This window comes from Musa acuminata, chromosome BXJ3-6 (genome assembly GCF_036884655.1).
Source record: "Musa acuminata AAA Group cultivar baxijiao chromosome BXJ3-6, Cavendish_Baxijiao_AAA, whole genome shotgun sequence".
Lineage (NCBI taxonomy): Eukaryota > Viridiplantae > Streptophyta > Magnoliopsida > Zingiberales > Musaceae > Musa > Musa acuminata.
The window spans coordinates 30,846,546-30,866,116 of NC_088354.1; the positions used below are offsets into that span (position 1 = coordinate 30,846,546).

Consider the following 19,571-nt stretch of genomic DNA (forward strand, 5'->3'; position numbering starts at 1 on the left):
ATTATTATAATTTTAATTGTAGTTTAAAACATGCTATTACTGTAGTTACAAATTATAGTAATATGTCAACTTTTCTATTACCATAGTTTTTTAGGTTAAAAATCATAAAGATATATACCTAAGAGCTATAGGTAAATATATATTTTGTTATGATTAATTATTACCTAGTTCAACAAAAGTGAAGGATGTTTGCACCCCATGACCAATCAATAATAGTAGGAAAGAGATAAGTTTTTTAATGCTGACATTATTTACGAGGTCTAATATTTGAATTAATTTTATAAACATTATACTTACGAAGAAAAATAATGAAAAAATATCTATTAATGTTGTTATTAACCATAGGTTAAAATGTCTATTACTATAGTTTTAACCTTTTAGTAGTTTACACACTCGATTACTATGATTGCAAACCATAATCATATATATTAATAGTTATTTTTAACCACAGGATAAATATCTACTAATGTGATTATTAAGCATTGGTTGAAATGTTTATTATTATAATTTTAATCATAGTTTAAAACATGCTATTACTATAGTTACAAATTATAGTAATATGTCAACTTTTCTATTACCATAGTTTTTTAGGTTAAAAATCATAAAGATATATACCTAAGAGCCATCGGCAAATGTGTATTTTGTTGTGATTAATTATTACCTAGTTCAACAAAAGTGAAGGATGTTTGCCCCCCATGACCAATCAATAATAGTAGGAAAGAGATAAGTTTTTTTAATGCTAACATTATTTACGAGTTCTATATCTGAATTAATTTTATAAACATTATACTTACCAAGAAAAATAATGGAAAGTGAAAGATGTTTATTGACTATATGAACTCAATAAAGCATGTCCTAAGGTCAATTTTATTCTTCTATGAATTGATAAATTGGTTAATGCAACTTTAGAGCAAGAGTTGTTAACCTTTGTGGGTGCATTTTTAAGTTATAATTGAATTAAAATGATTATTATGAATTCAGAAAAATATTGTTATAAAGTCATGTCATTCAAAATAAAAAATATAGGTGTCACATACTAGAGGATGGTTAATAAAATATTTAAAGGTCAAAGAAGATGCAACATGGAGACTTACGTGGAAGATTTTTTAGTTAAATGCTACAAGGCTAACAATCATTAGGCCAACTTTAAAGAAACATTTACCGTCGTTAATAAACTCCGAATGTACTTAAATCCTTTGAGGATAAGGTTCAAAATTAAGATATGACCTTATTCGGGAAGAGTAAGTTTCAAAGATTGATTTACTATGTCACCCATGCCTTGAGGGATGTAGAACAATATTATCTAACTTTAAAAGATGAATGAGAGGAGGGTAATTATTAGTGACATAGAAGTGTTGGAGATGACCTCTCTTGCCATGATAACTTTGACCTAGGGGGGGAAGTGGGGCTAGTAAGAAATGAAAGAGAGGAGAGTATTAATGATAAGTCCGAACCAAAGAAAGATGGAAAAGAGTAAAAAAGAAGATATCTCACATCTTCAAAATGGAGTTCAAGAATTCATTGAGCATTCTAAAGTTCAAACATTTAAAATATTTAAACTCAAAGTTCATAAAAGACATGAGAAAAATGAAGGCCAATTGCCCCTTTATACAAGGGCAGATTAACCAAGTTCTAAAACTAGTTTGATTATCTTACAATTCAATTGAAAGGATAATGTAATAGTTGTTCGTTAGACATGGAAGATTAAGCCCCAAGATTGCTATCTCCTCAAATCCCTAACGACTTGGCTAAATCTTGAAGTGAAACTATTTGATTGGCTATTAGAAATAAATCATCAAGCAATAATCATGAATATTTAGAAGCTAAATCAAATTAAATCATGTGCTATAATCAAGGTAGAACACTTGTAAAAATTAAAGTGATAGTAATAGATCACACCAACTATTGCTCGACAACAATGTGACAAAACTTGACCATAAAGCATATTCTAATTATGATATGATTGAGTCTAACTATGAAGTATCACTTGATGACGACACAATCGACCTTGACTATGAATCATTTCCTTATTACATTGTAGTTGAATCCTACCATGAAGTAGAGCTCGGCAACGATGTGGTTGAACACATCTATGAAGCATCACCTAATCATGATGCATTCAAAATTGGTCATAAAATATTGCTCAATGATGATGCCAATCACGATGCAATTAAACCCGACCAAGCATCTTTTGATCATGATACGATCGAATCGAAGTCATAAAGTATCTCTTGATTATGATGTCACAATCCCTTTCACATCAAAATATGATGGGGTAAGAGATAAGAGTTCACACATGTTTCTAATCTAACAATATATCATATCTCATTGTGCATCTCGTTAGCTCGACACATTAACTAAATAAATTATTTTATAATGTTATCGACTTGGTCCAAACATGAAGCCTACTCAACTTTCAACATTAGTTAGTAGTCTCCTGTATCAGTATGAATACTACACCATAACTACAATGCCTAATAATTTAGTACACATCTTCACTGCATAGTTCTAGCCCATGGTTTCGCATAACTACCCCATGATCTAACTCTTACTTCAATTCAATGATACTCTTGCTCATTATAAAAGATCCCCTAAGTGTATCCTTAACTAAGACTGAGAGAATACTCTTTGACTATTCTTGATATCTCAGAATCCTTATTGACCTAAGTATCATAGGAGATATTTATCAAGCATGCCCTAATCATAGCTTTGTAGAAATATCTTTAAATTACTTCACTTCCTAATACCAAACATGTGATCAGCTTCAGAATTAAATCCAATTTGGATCTAAACCCTATACATATTAAATAATCTAAATTGATGAAGGATCATAATATTTTAAAAAATATATTCTACCAACACCCACATGGATCTATCAACTAACTACAAAGGGTTGCACTTTAACCATTTCGAATTCTCACTTAAAATAACCACCTTGCGAACCATGAAGAGTGATGTATTAGTTCATTCGACTATGTGGGCCCGAGCATACAAGCTCATATTTCTCCATAGATATAGGGTAATAGTCGGTAGGGCTGCCAAGGCTCACATTAACTAAATGTCAATATAAAACTCGGTTGTATTCATATAGATATCTCAACTAAACCGATTCAATTAATTATTTGAATCAACAGGTTAAATTAATTGGTCTACAAAATTTTTCATTAAAATCTATTAATGTTCCCACCAAACCCATCAATAAGTTGAACTATTCAGCTTTCTCAACTATTATATGTATTTGTATCCTCAAGAATATTTCATAAATTTTTAAGATAAAATTATATTATATTTATCCTTTCAAATTAATTATTTATATATTTAGCTATCTAGATGTAGGTTTAATATATATGTACCACATAATTCTTAAAAATTTATAGATATGTCATTATAGTTAACATTTGTTAGTTAATTATTATTATCACAAACATAAAAAACTCTAATCAACATTAAACAAAAAAGAAAAAAAAAGTCAAGTAGGGTAGAGAAAGAGAAAAGAAGATTATATTAAGATAATGCATGAAAGTTATATATTTTACATATTTATACCTAAAGCATTGGTGTAGTAGTGGTATACTAGAATTTCTTACCAAAAGATTAGGGTTTGAAACCTTATTGGATATATTTTGATATTTTAAGTATTTAAAATTTTAAACAATTCTCATAATTTAGTGTAGCAACATATATGTCATATCGACATGACTCGACATATTGGTGTCCATGTCAGTATTCGAGTTGGTATCAATATCACTATCTACGTCGAAGCCTAAGCTATTTGAGCTCATATTCCTATAACCTCCTAAACTATTTGATAATGGTTTATTCTTGAAATCATTAATCAAACGGATTTATAGTTAAACTTCTCCTTATAATAGGAACTTGGAGGTTTGAAATGTTACGTAGAATTTAGAGCTAGAGATATACACATTTTAATATCTTAAATTGTTTGAAACTAACTTGAAATAACCCAATATGACTTTTGTAAGTATTTGACGATCATTCACTCTTCCAATTTATGCTTAAAAATTTAACTTTTTATGCACGTGACTATACTCTTGAATCATGTTGAACCGGTTCAATAAGATTCTTATAATATGAAAGAAAATTTACTATTTAAGTTGATCGAGTCACCCTTACAAACCATTAGATATGATGTTGATAAGCAGCATCCTACCTATACGTTGTGGATCTCACAAATCAAATTTCTTCCTTAAAGATCTTTTTTTCCCAACATGATTCGATCCATCGAAGTATGGTTTTCCTTTATTGATACGCAAGGGGGTGACCACAGCTATCGAGCTTTGGCGTTATAAGAATGGATAAAGGCATGACTTCAAATGCAAACTTTGAGTAGGGTCCCGCTCCAAGATTTCTGTCATGTAATTTGCTAGGGGGGGTTGACCCTACAACTTTGTGTAGGCCATAAGATTGCTTGGATTCTCCTTAATTTAGATCAATCTATTTCTCTCTTCATGCATGGAATCCTCAATTTTTAGGGAGGCTATTAGCTAGATAGGTGGTCACATGGTTAATTATGTTTGAGGTTGGTAAGTTCATTTGCAGTTCATGTTTGAAAAGATCTCAAAGAAATAAAAAATCATGTAAATAAAGAGTTTATTACTCTATAAATACTTTTTTACCTTATATATTTGTAGATTTTGTAGTATAATGTAAAATAAATACTTTGAATGTTCTCGAGAATTTCTTATAAGAATTTTTTTCTTCAGAATTTATATACAGATGATAATTAAATTAAACCATGATGAAGTCTAAGATAATTATTGGCCTCATTTTTCATCTTTATTAGAATATCGAAACTTCACAGGAATATTATTCAAATTTGGAAACAAAAATCAAACAGAAGAATTGATCTTTATATTCAAAGCACAAATCAGTATAAATAAATAAACATACAAGTATCTATTGCTTAGCAATAAAAAAGTGGATTTTGTCATTAATTTTCAACTTTTTGACTTTTTGGATTCTTTTAAACTATGTATTCTTGCAAAATCTAGAAATAGCACATATTTTCCCATATTTATCTCTTATTTTAACATTTATTCATAAAATTCAGTTTAATAATCACCAACTATATAGTTAGCAGTAGCTAATTTACATTGAAATATTAATAATTAAGATATAAATAATGCATAATAATCTCATCACCATAAATATTTTTAATATATTAATTTTAATTAGAATTCTAATATAACTACTCTAACAATTAGCCGATTAAGAAGATCTTATACATAAGCTTTAGAGTTTAGAAACAATATATTGTTAACTTAAGCTTAGAGTAACAAATTAAAAGTATATATATATATATATATATCTGAGAGAGAGGGAGAGAGAGAGGGAGACAAAAAGGGAAAAGAAATCCATCATCAGATCTAACAGAAAGGCACAAAGATAATGTTTGTCCAGATCTGCATTTTGCACAAGATTCTGCTTGACCAACTACCAACTGTTTCCACATTCCTGTTCCAACTCTCCCCGTTCCGTTCTAATTGCCTTTCCCAGCTTCCATACGTGGTACAACAGCAACAACACGGTAAATCCATTCAATGCTCAGGGGTAGACCGATCAATTCAGCCACAAACACTGCCTTGCTGTATCATATTTCCTCACCAAGAGGATGACGCACAGGGCACTGTTTTAAGAAGACTATATAATGCAATAGGTCCTACTCCTTGGAGTATTTCCCTTTCTTGCCTTTAACTTTTTCTTCCCTCCCCCTCCCCCTCACACACACACACACACACACACTCTCTCTCTCTCTCTCCTGTCTCTCTCTCTCTCTCTTTCCGACCCCCCTTCTCAATTCCCTAGCCCTAACCAACCAAGCACATCTCCAAACTGTCCTAACTAGATTTGGTGGGCTGTTCTTGCTCATAACATCTAGACCACTTGCAGGTTAGGCCTCCTTGGAGGAGGGGGTGAGAGGAGAAGGAGGAGAGGAGGAGGAGAGGAGAAGGATCTGGGGAGAGGGGGGAAGATGTCTCCACCTAATGTGGCAGGCCAGTTTGGAGACACCACCTACACCAAGGTCTTTGTGGGAGGGCTTGCTTGGGAGACCCAGAGAGACACCATGAGGAAGTACTTCGAGCAGTTTGGAGACATCCTGGAGGCTGTGGTCATCAATGACAAGAACACAGGAAGGTCCAAAGGCTATGGTTTTGTGAGTCCTTGTTCCTTCTCCTTTGATTTCTTGCACCTGGTTCTTGAGGTGCGATCCTTAACCATGCCACAGAATTAGGATCTCAGGACTCATAGATCAGTGTTCTTCATGAATTTAAGGTGACATTTCGAGAGCCGGAGGCTGCGATGAGAGCTTGCTTGGATCCCTCGCCGGTGATCGATGGAAGGAGAGCTAATTGCAACCTTGCTTCCTTGGGGGTTCAAAGATCTAGACCGACAACTCCTCTTCATGGTACATAAAGCTTCACTGTTGTGCTTATTCTTTTCCTTTCTCTTTGGTGCTTTAAGTGTGTGTTTCTGTGTGATGTCAAGCACAAATTTCACATACTAGATACCTTCATCAGTCAGGCCAGGAACGGAGTCATGATAGAAGCGTTAAGAAGTAGGATAACCTCTTAAGATCGTTGCCTCGTTAGTTCCTCCTCTTGTTTTGTTTTTTTTCCTCTATTTGATCTTTTCATAAGCTCAAATATCACTGTTTTGATTCAAGTCTGCAACAATTTATTCTACCACTGGCATGCTACCACAAGACATGTAGACTGTTGTTTGATCAGGTATGATCAATATGACTGCTTCCTTGTGTTGTTCTTCTTATTTAAAAGGTGTGGTTAAAACTTACAGTGTAGCATCAGAAAAGAAGAAAAAGCAGAAACACAAAAATGTGCTCTTAGAACAACACTAAACCTGGTCATTTAACACAGTAAAGGCAAACTCATTAACAATAATAATAATAATAATAATGTCATCATACTTGGGCATGTTACCATGCATGATGTGGTGCATTCTTTTCACCTTGGATTCCATTTTACGGAAGGAGACAGTAACTGAGGTTGACAGCTAGAGTTCAATCGATACAGTTTGACTGGAGTTGATGATGGTGATACACTGTGGTTGTGTGGTTTAATTAACTCGCAGGAGGGAGCAGGAACTTTAGGGCTATGAAATCTTTTCAGGCAGCTGGAGGGATTCAAGGTGGGATGGGAACAGCTTTTCCTTCGCCTGCTGCCACCTTCCCAGCTCATTATGCCATCCAACAAGGCCTTCCTTATTATGTCTACGGGTAAGCTGTAAAGAAGGAGACACACTTAGTAAGAGTCAGATGCTACCACGTGCATGTGCACATGCCCGTAAAAGCAGACCCATCAAACATCATCATCATCATGCTGCCATGCATGCTGCACTTCCTCTCTCTCTCTCTCTCTCTCTCTCTCTCTCTCTCTCTCTCTAAACAACATGTACACCGAACAATGTTCGCCTTCATTCATATACATGGAGTAACGAAGCTGACATACTCATTTAATCCAAAAGTCTTTTGTTGCTTTTATCTCTTTACCTCGCCCTCCCTCTCTTTCCTGTTTAGGTGTTTGACAATGCAGATCAATAAGTTATTGCCTACATGTACTCGATGTTCTTTCTTACATCTCATGTTCGAGTAGCTAAGAATCCATGTAGATGCATTGATGTACCATATGATGAGTTCTCTCTCTTTCTCCACGCGCACATGCTCGTGCCGTCTGACCTCGGGTGTTCTTCTTTTCTCTTCATGAATGAAACTGACATGTATACATATCTGACTTCTCACTTTGTTTTCAGGTTCTCACCATACTCTGCCGATTACAATTACCCCACGGTATGTCCCACTTTTTCTTCTCATGCATTGTTTTGACGAAAAAGATAAATAAATAGACCGATAGATAAATAGAGAGAGAGAGAGAGAGAGAGAGAGAGAGAGAGAGAGAGAGAGTTTTTGAACTTGTTAAAACATTTTATCAGTGTTGTGTTCATGTTTGTCTTCTGATATGAAACCAAAGTCAGCTTCCAGAGGCATGCTATCATGATTAATCAAACATTATTTACTTTTTCCTAATTTACATGTGCTATCATTTAGGAGATGTAGTATGACTGTGTACATATATAATGATATCATCAGAAAATTGTTCTTCAAACGCATCCAATCATTCTAAGCACTACATCGTTTTCGCTATAAAAGGGAGAACGATCAGAGAGTTAATTGCTGACAACTTTTCTGCAACCATTTAGGACCATAAGATAAATGTTTGCTGACCATAGTTCGTGTGTTCTTCCCTCGCTGCTGCATAGTGTGATCACTTGCGTGCAGTAGTACTAGTCACTGGCAGTAGATTCTCCTCTCAGGCCTGCTAATTCATTGTGTTACAGTAGTAGTTTCAGAAATTAAATCTATCAGCATATGACTTGTAATTTATTGCAGCACAGTCTCAATAATCACTACTAGGAGCATGACTTCCTATCACATATGCCAATCCAGATATTGTTCTTCTCCCTGGCTATGATCATACAGAACTTGTTTTTGACATGGCTTATAGAATCTGAAACACTATCTTTAAAGAGTGCAAGTTCTGAAAATTATATACTGAACCCAAGATGATGCATGGAACAAGGGATTAAGACTTGTTGATGGAGGGACTTCTTTCCAAAAAAGAAAAGGCCAAGGGCAGTTTTTTCTGGACAATTGGTCTGACATGAACAAGTTGGACTTGTGGTGTCTGCAGGGAGACCACCAAACAATAATGTCCCACTTGTCTTCCCTTGTCCTTCACTAAGTTCAGCATTCATTCAAGGAAGTTCTTCATTACACCCATGTGCTCACAGTCTTGCCATCTGGTCCCCAAGCACTAGAACTTCGTTAAAAGGAATCCTTGTAGCTGTGTCCTCTTGTGGGATTGTCCTACGCCTTGGACCATCTTGAGTTCGCAATGCTCCTCCTGTTAAGATAACGGTGGTTTGATTGCAGTTGCATTTTATGCATGAATCATTTTGCTCTATGGAGTTGACTCAGTAGTCACTTGCTTTTAGAGCTACTACAACATGTATGGTGGAGCGTCTGCTCAATATCCACTCTATGGTGGGGCAACAACTGGGATGGTGGCCGCAGCTACTGGCTACTACCCATACTTCCAGTTTGGGCAGGGTGGTGGCGCCACCTCCACCGCCGGCGCGTACGCCCAGGGCCAAGGATATGGCATGCAGTACCCTCAGATGTTCCAATACTCTGCTGCCACCACGACGGCGGCGGGGATGAACGGCTTTGGAGCCCAACTCTATGGAGTGGCCACCTCCCTCGCACCGAGCCCCACAGCACAAGCAGGTCTGTCAACAGCTAATTTGCTATATCTACCATTTACCTATTCCTATCTTAACATCATAACAAGTTAAGATACTTATGAACATGAATCTATCGCATCTAATCTCGTTAATTTGTTGAGGCAATTATATATATCTGTAATTTGGGCTACTAATATCTTTAACAGTGCCTTTTAATCTGAAACAGGCATGACCATGGCTCTCACAGCTCCAAGCCTGCCAAGTCCGACTGCTCACCACTACAGACTCATTCCTTCCCACTTCACTGCGACTACAGCGCCAGAGCAACCCTTGGCCTAACCATGGTTCTTCTTCACACATCCTCAGTTCTCTTCTTGCATGTGTCTTTCTGTAGGTCTGTCCATCATCTCTAACACAAGCCAAAGTTCCCATCCGAAGGTCTTTGTAGGCCGAGTTCAGTCCCTGGGGGACTAACAGTGTCAGTCAAGCTCAAGGTTGGAGGGGTGCTCCACATCCATGTAGTGATCAATCGGCAGGTTTTCTTGCTTTAGCCCTAGGGTGGGCTTAAAGCATCTGCATTCACCAACAGGTGGAGTGCAAGTACAAGGATAACAATGCCTGACTCCTCGGGAGCCAGACACATCTAACACAACTGCCCCTGGAGGGCTTTGAGCTAATGCAAACCCAAGCGTCTAACTCATTGGTCTCGTCTTCCTCCTCTTCAGTTGTCAGCCCGAGAGGTGCATTTGGTCTTGAGTACCAGGGTGAGGCATGCCCTGATCTATGTTTTACTTCCAGTCTTCTGTGAGTTTCATCGACTCTGAAGAAGACAGTGTATGACCAAACCTCCATGTCAACTTTACCAGTTGAACATTATGTAACAGTTCACTGTTACCAAGCATTCACCTTACCTAGGGAAAGGTAAGATGACTTTACTAACCTCCTTTATGTTAACTAGTTGTTGTGTGTACATTTGTGGCTAGGCTCCATGGGGGGAGTTTTAGCCCCAAGCCAAGCAGGTGTAGAGGAGAGCTAGTGTTTGTTTTTGGCATCTAGCTCCTCCTCCTCCTCTACCTATCTTACAAGATGAACTCCACATACGGTGGTGGAGTTCTCTGATCACCCATAGGAAATTTTAAGGTTTCCCGCCCTATTGGCCCTGGAGATATATTTTTGGTCTCATGGCCTCCTCTCTCATTCAGTACTACTTCAACACCATGGTTAGGTCCAAGAAACTCCTCATTCTCTCTCTCTCTCTCTCTCTCGTTCATGCAGTTTGAATGTGGAGAGAATATGTTATCACAATATGCTGCTGTTTCTCTCATGCTGTTTATGTTCAGAGAGACTCAGATACTTATATTTCTACTATTTCTATTTGCTATGTACTGAGAACTGGATCTTGTAATGACTATCTACTTCAGCATTGTCTCATTTACTTGTGTATTCTGCATCGTCTTTTTCCCCTGAAGCTTTATTAAATTTATGATCGAGCTCCATGAAATGGCGATCTTGTCTACTTGCATGTCGGAATTTTCATGATAAGTTTATCCTAGATTTTGAGTAAATGCAGGTGGAAAATTTTGCTCCTTTTTTTCCCATTGATTAAAAGATCGAAAATGGTTGATATTGTGCATAGCAGTAGACATCTTTTGTGAAAAATCAAATAACTTTTACATTAATCCAAAAGTAAAAATTATAGCAGTATATAATTATTCTGCTATAATTATATCCATCGGCGATGTCATGCAAACCACGATCGTTGCTTGGATTAGGGTATTATTTCCTCAGAATCCTGATATGAAAGTGCCCATTATCATCATACATATTTTTGCATGAATTACATGAGGTGGTTGAGTAAGCCTTAGCCTTTGCATGATTTTTATGAGGTCGTTGACTAACCCTATTTGCAGTTGACCACAGCTATTGACTACTGAGGTCTCCAATCACCAATCCGGGCATTCAATTGGCTTACCTGTGGGGAAGAATAATTTTTATCCTGTTCTTAATCTGCAAATCATTTAACCTCTTTCTAGATTTGAGTTTTTATATTCAATGGGCCTTTTTTTTTTGCGTTCAAGTAACCAAATCAATGTGCATTGGGTAAGATTTATTAGTAATCTTAAATTCTGGAAAGAGAGATGAGAATGCTTAATAGCTGCCCCCTAAATCTGAGTTTATTTGCTCAAAAAGAAAGTAAATAAATAAATAAATATTAGTTTTAATAAAAACCAAAGAAAAAGAAATATTTGATTTCATAAAAACTAAAGAAAAATAAATATTTGATTTAATAAAATCTTATTATTTGATAAAGTAAGTGATAATGGTGCTCTAATCAACGGAACTATGTAAGTTCATTAAATTAAATTTAGTTAACTTATATTAATAATATTTTAGTATTTAACTCCCTATCTGCGTGGATATATATGTACACGCCGCCTTATCCTGACAAGAGCTCTCGACCGTTAGCAAGAACGGAAAGGGCGGCATCTATCTATATCCCGATGAGCCTACGCTCCCTCTCTCTCGCCCCATCTCCCCGTCTCCTTCTAAACCCTATTCCTGCCCCGAGATCTCATTCCCTCTGTTCCTCTGGATTCCCGCGAACCGGGTCTTCCCAGCTTGGCCGGTGGTTCAGGAGGTGTTCCTCTTCCTCCGTGTCGGGTTCATCGTCCTCTTTGGATCTCCCGCTCCTTCCCTTCCAGATGAATGAGGTAATGCCCAGCTCAACGGGTGCTCGCACGTTGCACGCGGACTCGAAATTTGATGGCTTTTCGGTTGAATCACTTAATGTCTTTGATGAAACTGCAGGGATGGTTCATTATTCCATGGGCTGATGTGAAGAATTTGTCGAGGGTTCTTTCTATGTTTTTGCTCCAGTTGATTTCGTTATTTATGAGGGTAGTGACTCCTTAGGTTTAAGGAAAAATCAAATGAATTTGTTCACGATCTAGATCATTAGGCAATGACTTGTATATATGGAATCACAAACCTAGTCGGAAGAGGAAGTATTTCCTCGTAGGTAAATCAGAGGTGTAAAGGGTGAAATTGACTTCTAAGAAATGATTGCCTTCCGGTATGATATTGGAAATAAACAACCAACGAACTCCTAATGTCTTGCATGTCTAATCAACTATGCATTTTGATTTTCCTCTTTGTCCAAGTATCTATCACAGGACAAGATACTAGAATGTTGGAAGTTTGAATGATCTTTTGGGTATGAATTGGTAGGACTAAAGGGAAAGAATAGAAGGTAGATGTGTTTACAGTAAATGACATACCCACCCACAAAAGCCAGTAAAAGATGCTTTTCTTGAGCATTTAAGTATCTTTCCAGTTTTGTTGTAGTTTCGTAAGCTAGATTGAGCATTTGATCAAAATGGAAGTGAATACTTACTGAGAGAATTTTATTTATTACAGGCACAGGCCCTAAGTTTTAGGCATAAGACCTAACCAAAGGTCACTGTAGATTACAGTTGGGTACATGATTCATTCAATCCTAGATAATTTCATTAAGTTCGTACAGGCGGTCAATGCCACATCAGGGCAAGCAAATGTGCATGTAGCATGGATAAGCTTACTCATAAGGTAATTTTTCATCTTTTGGGGATCCGAAACCTGGTCCATGGAACGAAGGTAGGAGGTACTCCCAGCTGAGATAAGACTGGCCGTTTAATTTGAGCATAATTACAAGTTTTAACCACTACAATGTCCATCTATAATGTAATGTTCTTTTTCCTTTTCAGGCATGGCAGTGGGTCATTCTTTGAGGTACATGTGCCTAACTGACCTGCTTATGCTGGATAGGGTTCCCATTGATTGGGTCTGGGATGAGACTGGACAAGCAAATAAGTACTAACTTCATGTTTGGGTATCTAAGTGTCAGATTTGTAATAGGTAGGATGAAATTTGTGGATAATACCACTGCCATCCTACTAATGCTGGATACTGTGGTGTTGTCTTGATGATACATGATCGCATTATTACTATTTATAGTTTATCCTTAGGATATCTTCTGGCCATATTTAGACCATATATTGAATCCAAGCCTTTTCCCATCTATATGTGTTCATCTGTAGAGGATAAAATAAAAATAAAAAAATCAAAAGAATATATTAATAACTGGGTGTTAACATGTCACATTCTAACCAAATGCTAAAAGATAAATTTGACAAAAAACTTAAAGAACTAGTTGCCAGATAGATCTCTTTAGTTGCAGTGCTTGACCCTAAGAATTCTTTACTGGCCAAGTCTAGAAGCAGGTGAAATGGGCAATTTTTTCTTTATGGACAAGTGTTCATCAGAAAGGTACAAGTAAGCTGGAATCCCATTGAGACAGTTCACTCATGAACCACACAAAATTATATCAAGGAAACCAGGAAAGTGGGCAGCCTAACTCTATGGGCATTTCCATATTGGAGTTTTGGATGTGACAAATTTCAGTCTACATCAGTTAATATTGCCATATTCACCTAATCCATCACTGCATATTTGGCTTATTATTGCTGTCAGAAGTATTAGTAAGTTTCACCTGTTAATAGAATGACTGCAGCATCATTCTTTCGTACTACACGAGTTCTTGTCTTTCTTTATGAACATGATAACTGTTTGCTATGCTTTCATATTTCTCACTTTCACTTAGTTCAAGTTCATCTTCTTTTTAAGTTTTTTCATTCATTCACAAAGAATGGCATCTGAAGAAAGCCAGATACTCATCCAAAGCTGCACTTTGTTAAGCACAGAGCACATAAACAGTCAACCTCATGGTTCTTGCATTTTTTAGTGGATCTTTTACCACCATTGAGTTTTGTGTAAGGCAATATGTCATTAGTTCAAGAACATTCAAATCTCTTTTTTATTTAGTAAAGCCTTTATAGGTCTCCCTTGATTTCTCCCCATACCACTAATGCTAACTGAATTGCAGTGTCTAACCACAATATCTGTAGGTTTCAACGCAATTTAGCTACTCAAATAGTTATGGCCACAGGAATAAATTTGCTGGATTATCTTAGGTTAGTGGAGATGATGCTGTCAGAAGAACTCTTTCTTTATATGTCTTGTTACAAGTATATATAAGAAAGTATGGATTTTTTTTATTTATGTCGCTGTTTCTTTTGTGTTTTAGGTTTTAATTCCATCAGAGAGCAAGACTTTGCATTTATATGAAGCAAGGTATTTGGCACTGTTGGAAGAGGTATTCACATTGTATATTCTCTGTCTTTTTTTGATGGTTAATACTGATTAGTTCAAGTTTTAATTAATACTGATCAATGCAAGTTTTAATAACCTTGTTCATTAAATGGTAGGTAAATTGATATTTAATTACTGAGATTTAATCCATCCTGACAAAATGGCAAATGTTAATGTAATTTTTTTCTGGAGTTGCATAACAATAAAGAATTTATATAAGCAGCATGTTTAGCAAAACAATTAGGTGGCAGATCAATCAAGGTCATACATCCATGGTGACCTCTGCAACTGGATGCTTTTGGCTTAAATTTTAAGAATTTTCAGTGAATACACATTTAGATGCAGAGAGTAAAGAGTTAAGGGGCTTTATGGGGATTGAGTCAAGCTTTTGACTTCTTCTGTAGTTTAATACTCCTATAGTGAATGTAATGTTAGTTTGCAAATCTCTAAGTCCTATATATGAATGAGCATAGTTGTCTTTTGTAGTCACTGCAGTGCAAATAGATACACATTTCATCTCTTTTTCTTGTGCTACTATGTGCAGTCACTCTCTAGAAAGAAGCTGTTTGTGCACTTTGTGTTGGATCCAGTTCTTTCCAGTATATCTTCAAGTGGAGCATCCTATGCTGCTAGATATGGTTGTTTGGTTGCCATAGAGAGTGTAAGTTTTTGGTTGAATACGTCCTGTTAGAAATGTATGTTAGGTCAGTTTATCCTCTTCCTGGAACAGGTTAAGCGTTTGGAGATTGGGGCACTGGTTTCTATTAGGGGCATTAGTCGTGTTAACATCATAGAACTTATGCAGGTTAGCCTTCAAACAAACTCATCAATCATGCTTGTTAACTTAGATTACTTGGTTTAAACATATAGTTTATCTTTATTTGTATTAATTTGCATAATATATTTTGCTGTGAGTTCTGAATTTTTGCTTCACTATAGTCTATCATACATGCATGAGATAGTGAGTCTTCAGAAAAATTCAGTAGAAAATACAAAGAATATGAAGTTCAAATTTTGTGGAAGGTTGAGATCTCATAACTTGTGCAGTGCAATGTCCTTAACTTACTGATGCTAACTGATTAGAAACTCAGAGAGCGTCAGTTCTATACTTCTGGTTGATCCTTTTCATTTTTTTCTTCAAGATTCTTTGAGATGCCTCTATTTATTTATTTATTTACTAAATTAATAACAAATACTTTTGCTTGGATGTTCCAACTAATATTGTATTTGTTTTTATGGGAAGTTTAAAAGCTAAAAGCTTCTAGAATGAGCACAGGAGATCAGTTTTTTCGGTATTCATACTTAAATTAAGTGTCTAAATAATGGCAAAGACAGTTTTCTGACTGATTTTGGTTGAACATCTTTTAATATAAGTCAAAAGGAGGAAATGACACAACTACAAGGATTAAGATTGCTTGCAGTGAGGTTATTGAGGGTTTTGAAATATATTCTCTATTGTTTGTAGTTTGTACATAATTGATAGATTAGTCTGTGATGCCTTGATTTGTTCCACATTGGAGGTGGGATGAGGTTGATAGGTTTACTATAACTAGCTTGTTATATCTGAATTACTTGATTAGTCGGTCTATTGTGCCAGGTCGTGACAAGTTTGCAGGAAATCTAATGAGTTGAACATTCTTTGGAGATTGAAAGTTATTTTGGTCAATTGAGGTTATTGCTCAGTTTCCTTTCTATTGCTGTTAAATGGTTAGTACATTAGTTCATTGGGAAGATAGTACGAAAATTGTGTGTTTGAAAGTAATTTTGATCCATGATATAAGTATTCATGACATTTTTAAAGGAGAGACCATTTTTGAATTTGTGGTGGTTGCCTCTCTGAAAGAAGATATAAAAAAACTCACTAGATGATATAATACAGTCTAACCTATATTTATGGTCTCATATTTGTACTTCTTTTACTTCATTGTAACACTTTGATTTATGCTAACTGAACATTTAAATCGATATGTTTTTGACTGTAAGTTAACAACATTCATTTTCTTAATGTTTTGTTCCATTTGCACCCTTTTAGATGGTGATATTCTTCGTTGATTCAGATGGAACCTTACTTGAGAGGACTTGTTGTGCCAATGCTGGACAATGTTTCTGGCCAAGAAAAAGAACTTGAACAGAAACTCTTGGAACTGACTGAGTACCTTGTTAGTCTACATAACCTGCAAATCAAACTGAAGGTAGTTATCTAATAATTTGTAGTTGCCTGCAAGTGACAGTCATGTTTTCTGCTAACAATGATAAAGATTCAGGCATCCAAAGAAGAACTGCTGCAAACCCGTACCACGAATTCTATGGCATGGGCACAAAGAGAAGGTTTTGGAGACTGTGATCAAGCTTTCATTCCAAAACTAGCTGAACGAATATCTTTTGCTGGACTACAACCAGTATCAGGTTAAAATTAATTAGTTCTGTTTTTGTTTGCACTATTTAGTTGTTGATCATTTTTAAACTGATCAACTCAGTACCCTATTCTATATAAGAGAGATGCCAAAATTGAATGTGTAGAATTGCTTGTCATATTTGTTATAGAAAGAACCGACAGTTTGCGATTGTAACTGTATACAAATTGAATTGCAATTCGGAGTGTCTCTTCTTATTTGTTCGATTTTATATAACATTATAGATAGATACGTGACCACTCTGATATGGGCTCAACAGTTGCATGGACAACAGAATACATACAAATCTGGCCTGAACATAACAGGTTTCAGCACATCTAGGAACGATCTCCATGGGATTAATTGTACCTATGGTCTAATTTAACATTCATACATGCTGGATCTGATTGTGGAACCATTCTGATGATGTTGTTACAGGCCCGAATACATAGAATTAATTTAACTTCAGTTCAGTTATATATATGTTAATTTAATCCAATGGCTTTCATGAATGCATTTAGTCTTATCTATGGCTTTTATATATCTATCGATTTAATTTAGCTTGGGTCCCATTTGTTTGTGAAGAAGCAAGAAGGAAGTAGCCACTTAGATGACCCACAAATCATATCCGAATAGCTATAAGAACACAATCGGAAGCGAACTGCCTTTAAATAGGCATTTGGAGTTAGATCTGGTAAACTTCTCAGATCCATGTTTCACTATCAAGTAGTTGATTTTGATCCACAAAAGATCAAGGCTACTTTTGAGATACCAAAACTTCAGAATCTGAAGCTGCTAAAACCTTTCAATGGAGTTTAGCAGGCATCTGAAGTTATATTTCTAACATCTCTGGTTGTGTCTGTCCCTTTTCAGAACTGATGAAAGACGTGAGTTTTGAATGTGATGAATCATAACGATCAATAAGTATTTGACAGGATCAAGATTTATTTGCTTAGCCAACAGTTTTAGTGGACCTATTTAATGCAAGCCTCTCATTACCTGCCTATTTGAGAGTTTTATTTGCTTAACATAATGAAGAAAGCCAGGAAAATCGTTATTATCTTATCCGAATGTTGGTAGGGGCTGAATATGGTTGTTCTACCAAGAATGTCTCATTACCTGCCTATGTATAATTAACCCTTTCCAATTTTCCTCGTGCTTTAGGAATGACGGGCTCAGAGTTGCTTGCTTTGCAAAAAGAGAAACTGCGTGCAATGGACTTAAGAGATACTTTGAAAAGAGTTGATTATGGTATTCAGTTCACTAACAAAAGCATTAGTATGGTTGCAGCGAAGCTTGCCATTCAATCTTTGGAAACATAGACATCACCGTAGTTCCCATACAATTGACGGGCTGGAGTTACTGCTCTATTGGTGCTATTATGTCATACAAGTAGTGCAAGCCTTTTGATTGGACAGATTATTATCACTCATGCTTGAACAACTGTTGATGAAACAAAAGGATCAGCTGGAAACTAGTCTTCTCTGAACAAAACATGGACATGGGCAAGAATCATAGGCTCTCGGTTTCATCGGTGCACAGAAGCTATCTTCTGAAGTTTTTGTCTGTATAAAATGTGATTTACAGCTGCTTTTCCTTCTAACTATAGAGGGGAAAAGAATTAAAACAAGTAAATATGACTAGCAGTTTTCTTCTCTCTCTCTCTCTCTCTCTGGTATGTACTAAACTTTTCATGTGTTTCTTCTTCTCAATTGACAGCTACAGCGTGCTCAAGGATTGATATTAACCAAATCAGAAATTTTCAGCTAGTTTCAAGAATGTTTCAGAGGAAAAGAGTTGTATCTGCAGCTCAGGTGGTGATGGTATTTCTGACCTAAAACTTCATCTACCCCATTCCCATTGCTATGGATCTGAACTAAATGTAGCACTTAATTGAATATGACTTTTCACTTTTCATGTTGTCCAATGTATTCTCACATGCTATTTTTATTCCACTGTTGAAACCTGTAGAACTGTATAAAATTTGTTGGCCCTTGGTTGTTCACTATTATTTTCAAATTTTGTTTAGAATGAGAACACATTTTGCAGGACAATTTAGAACACATTTGGAAGTAATGGATGAGCAATTTAGAACAAGCATAGTATACTGCAGGACAATTTCTAAATAGCTTGCACACAAGTTTCTTATTCCTGATAACTTATAACTTACCTACCTCTAGTGTTTATTGATTCTGGGCGTTACTGGTTAATAAACTTGGGTTAAGGTAGTGACTGCAATCTTGCAAAAGACAGATTTTGACTTGTATGGTCAACTCTGCATGCATTTGTGACACTTGTAGTTGAAGAACATACCAATGTTAATTCTCTTTTCTAACATTGTTTCAGTTTTTTAAGAAACCTTTTTCTTCCATGTATTATTACATTAAGAATATGTCTCTACTAGATGATGACAGTGCATACAATGCTTTAACCGTCAACCGAAATGTCTCAAGACATTTGTGTGATAACGCTATCCGGAAAAAGACATTATTTGATGTTTGCTTTCTATATTCTTTTTGAAATACTATAAATATAAAATTTTATTACTGAAAAATGGAAACATTAGTTTGAAACGCCCTCTCTTTGCTTTTTTTTCTTGAAGATTATGATGGTATCAACTTTAACACGCATTGGCAGATTGTCCAGTTAGTTATTTTTAGTAAACATAAAGGGTAATTTTAGGCATGCTTTTACAAAAGCTACAAATCTCAT

The 19,571-nt window shown here is 35.9% G+C and overlaps 2 protein-coding genes across 4 annotated transcripts; both read left to right on the forward strand.

The window, feature by feature from the left end:
* Positions 1 to 5,723: 5,723 nt before the first annotated feature.
* LOC135640314 (uncharacterized) lies at positions 5,724 to 10,710 on the forward strand. Of its 2 annotated transcripts, none has more exons than XM_065154626.1 (6): positions 5,724 to 6,175; positions 6,295 to 6,427; positions 7,111 to 7,255; positions 7,789 to 7,825; positions 9,031 to 9,322; positions 9,486 to 10,710. In XM_065154626.1, exons 1-6 carry the CDS (start codon positions 5,993 to 5,995, stop codon positions 9,509 to 9,511), a joined length of 816 nt encoding a protein of 271 aa, XP_065010698.1. In that variant the 5' UTR covers positions 5,724 to 5,992; the 3' UTR covers positions 9,512 to 10,710. The 2 variants fall into 2 exon arrangements, with proteins under 2 accessions (XP_065010698.1, XP_065010697.1); XM_065154625.1 differs by having other exon boundaries at positions 5,728 to 6,175; positions 9,506 to 10,710.
* A 1,024-nt stretch (positions 10,711 to 11,734) lies between these two features.
* Positions 11,735 to 18,864, forward strand: LOC135641573 (uncharacterized). 2 transcript variants are annotated; one of them, XM_065157030.1, is made up of 8 exons: positions 11,735 to 11,990; positions 14,402 to 14,470; positions 15,011 to 15,127; positions 15,197 to 15,271; positions 16,524 to 16,658; positions 16,725 to 16,872; positions 18,024 to 18,489; positions 18,579 to 18,864. In XM_065157030.1, exons 1-7 carry the CDS (start codon positions 11,781 to 11,783, stop codon positions 18,179 to 18,181), a joined length of 912 nt encoding a protein of 303 aa, XP_065013102.1. In that variant the 5' UTR covers positions 11,735 to 11,780; the 3' UTR covers positions 18,182 to 18,489; positions 18,579 to 18,864. The 2 variants fall into 2 exon arrangements, with proteins under 2 accessions (XP_065013102.1, XP_065013103.1); XM_065157031.1 differs by having other exon boundaries at positions 16,731 to 16,872.
* Positions 18,865 to 19,571: the final 707 nt, after the last annotated feature.

What these genes read in the sequence shown, in the direction of transcription:
- LOC135641573 (XM_065157030.1), top strand. Translation starts at nt 11,781, where the DNA reads ATGAGCCTACGCTCCCTCTCTCTCGCCCCATCTCCCCGTCTCCTTCTA. An exon ending in ACCTGCAAATCAAACTGAAG is followed by an intron (nt 16,659 to 16,724) that starts GTAGTTATCTAA and finishes ACAATGATAAAG; the next exon opens with ATTCAGGCATCCAAAGAAGA. An exon ending in TGGACTACAACCAGTATCAG is followed by an intron (nt 16,873 to 18,023) that starts GTTAAAATTAAT and finishes CTCGTGCTTTAG; the next exon opens with GAATGACGGGCTCAGAGTTG.
- LOC135640314 (XM_065154625.1), top strand. Translation starts at nt 5,993, where the DNA reads ATGTCTCCACCTAATGTGGCAGGCCAGTTTGGAGACACCACCTACACC. An exon ending in CTTCCTTATTATGTCTACGG is followed by an intron (nt 7,256 to 7,788) that starts GTAAGCTGTAAA and finishes CTTTGTTTTCAG; the next exon opens with GTTCTCACCATACTCTGCCG. An exon ending in GAGCCCCACAGCACAAGCAG is followed by an intron (nt 9,323 to 9,505) that starts GTCTGTCAACAG and finishes AATCTGAAACAG; the next exon opens with GCATGACCATGGCTCTCACA.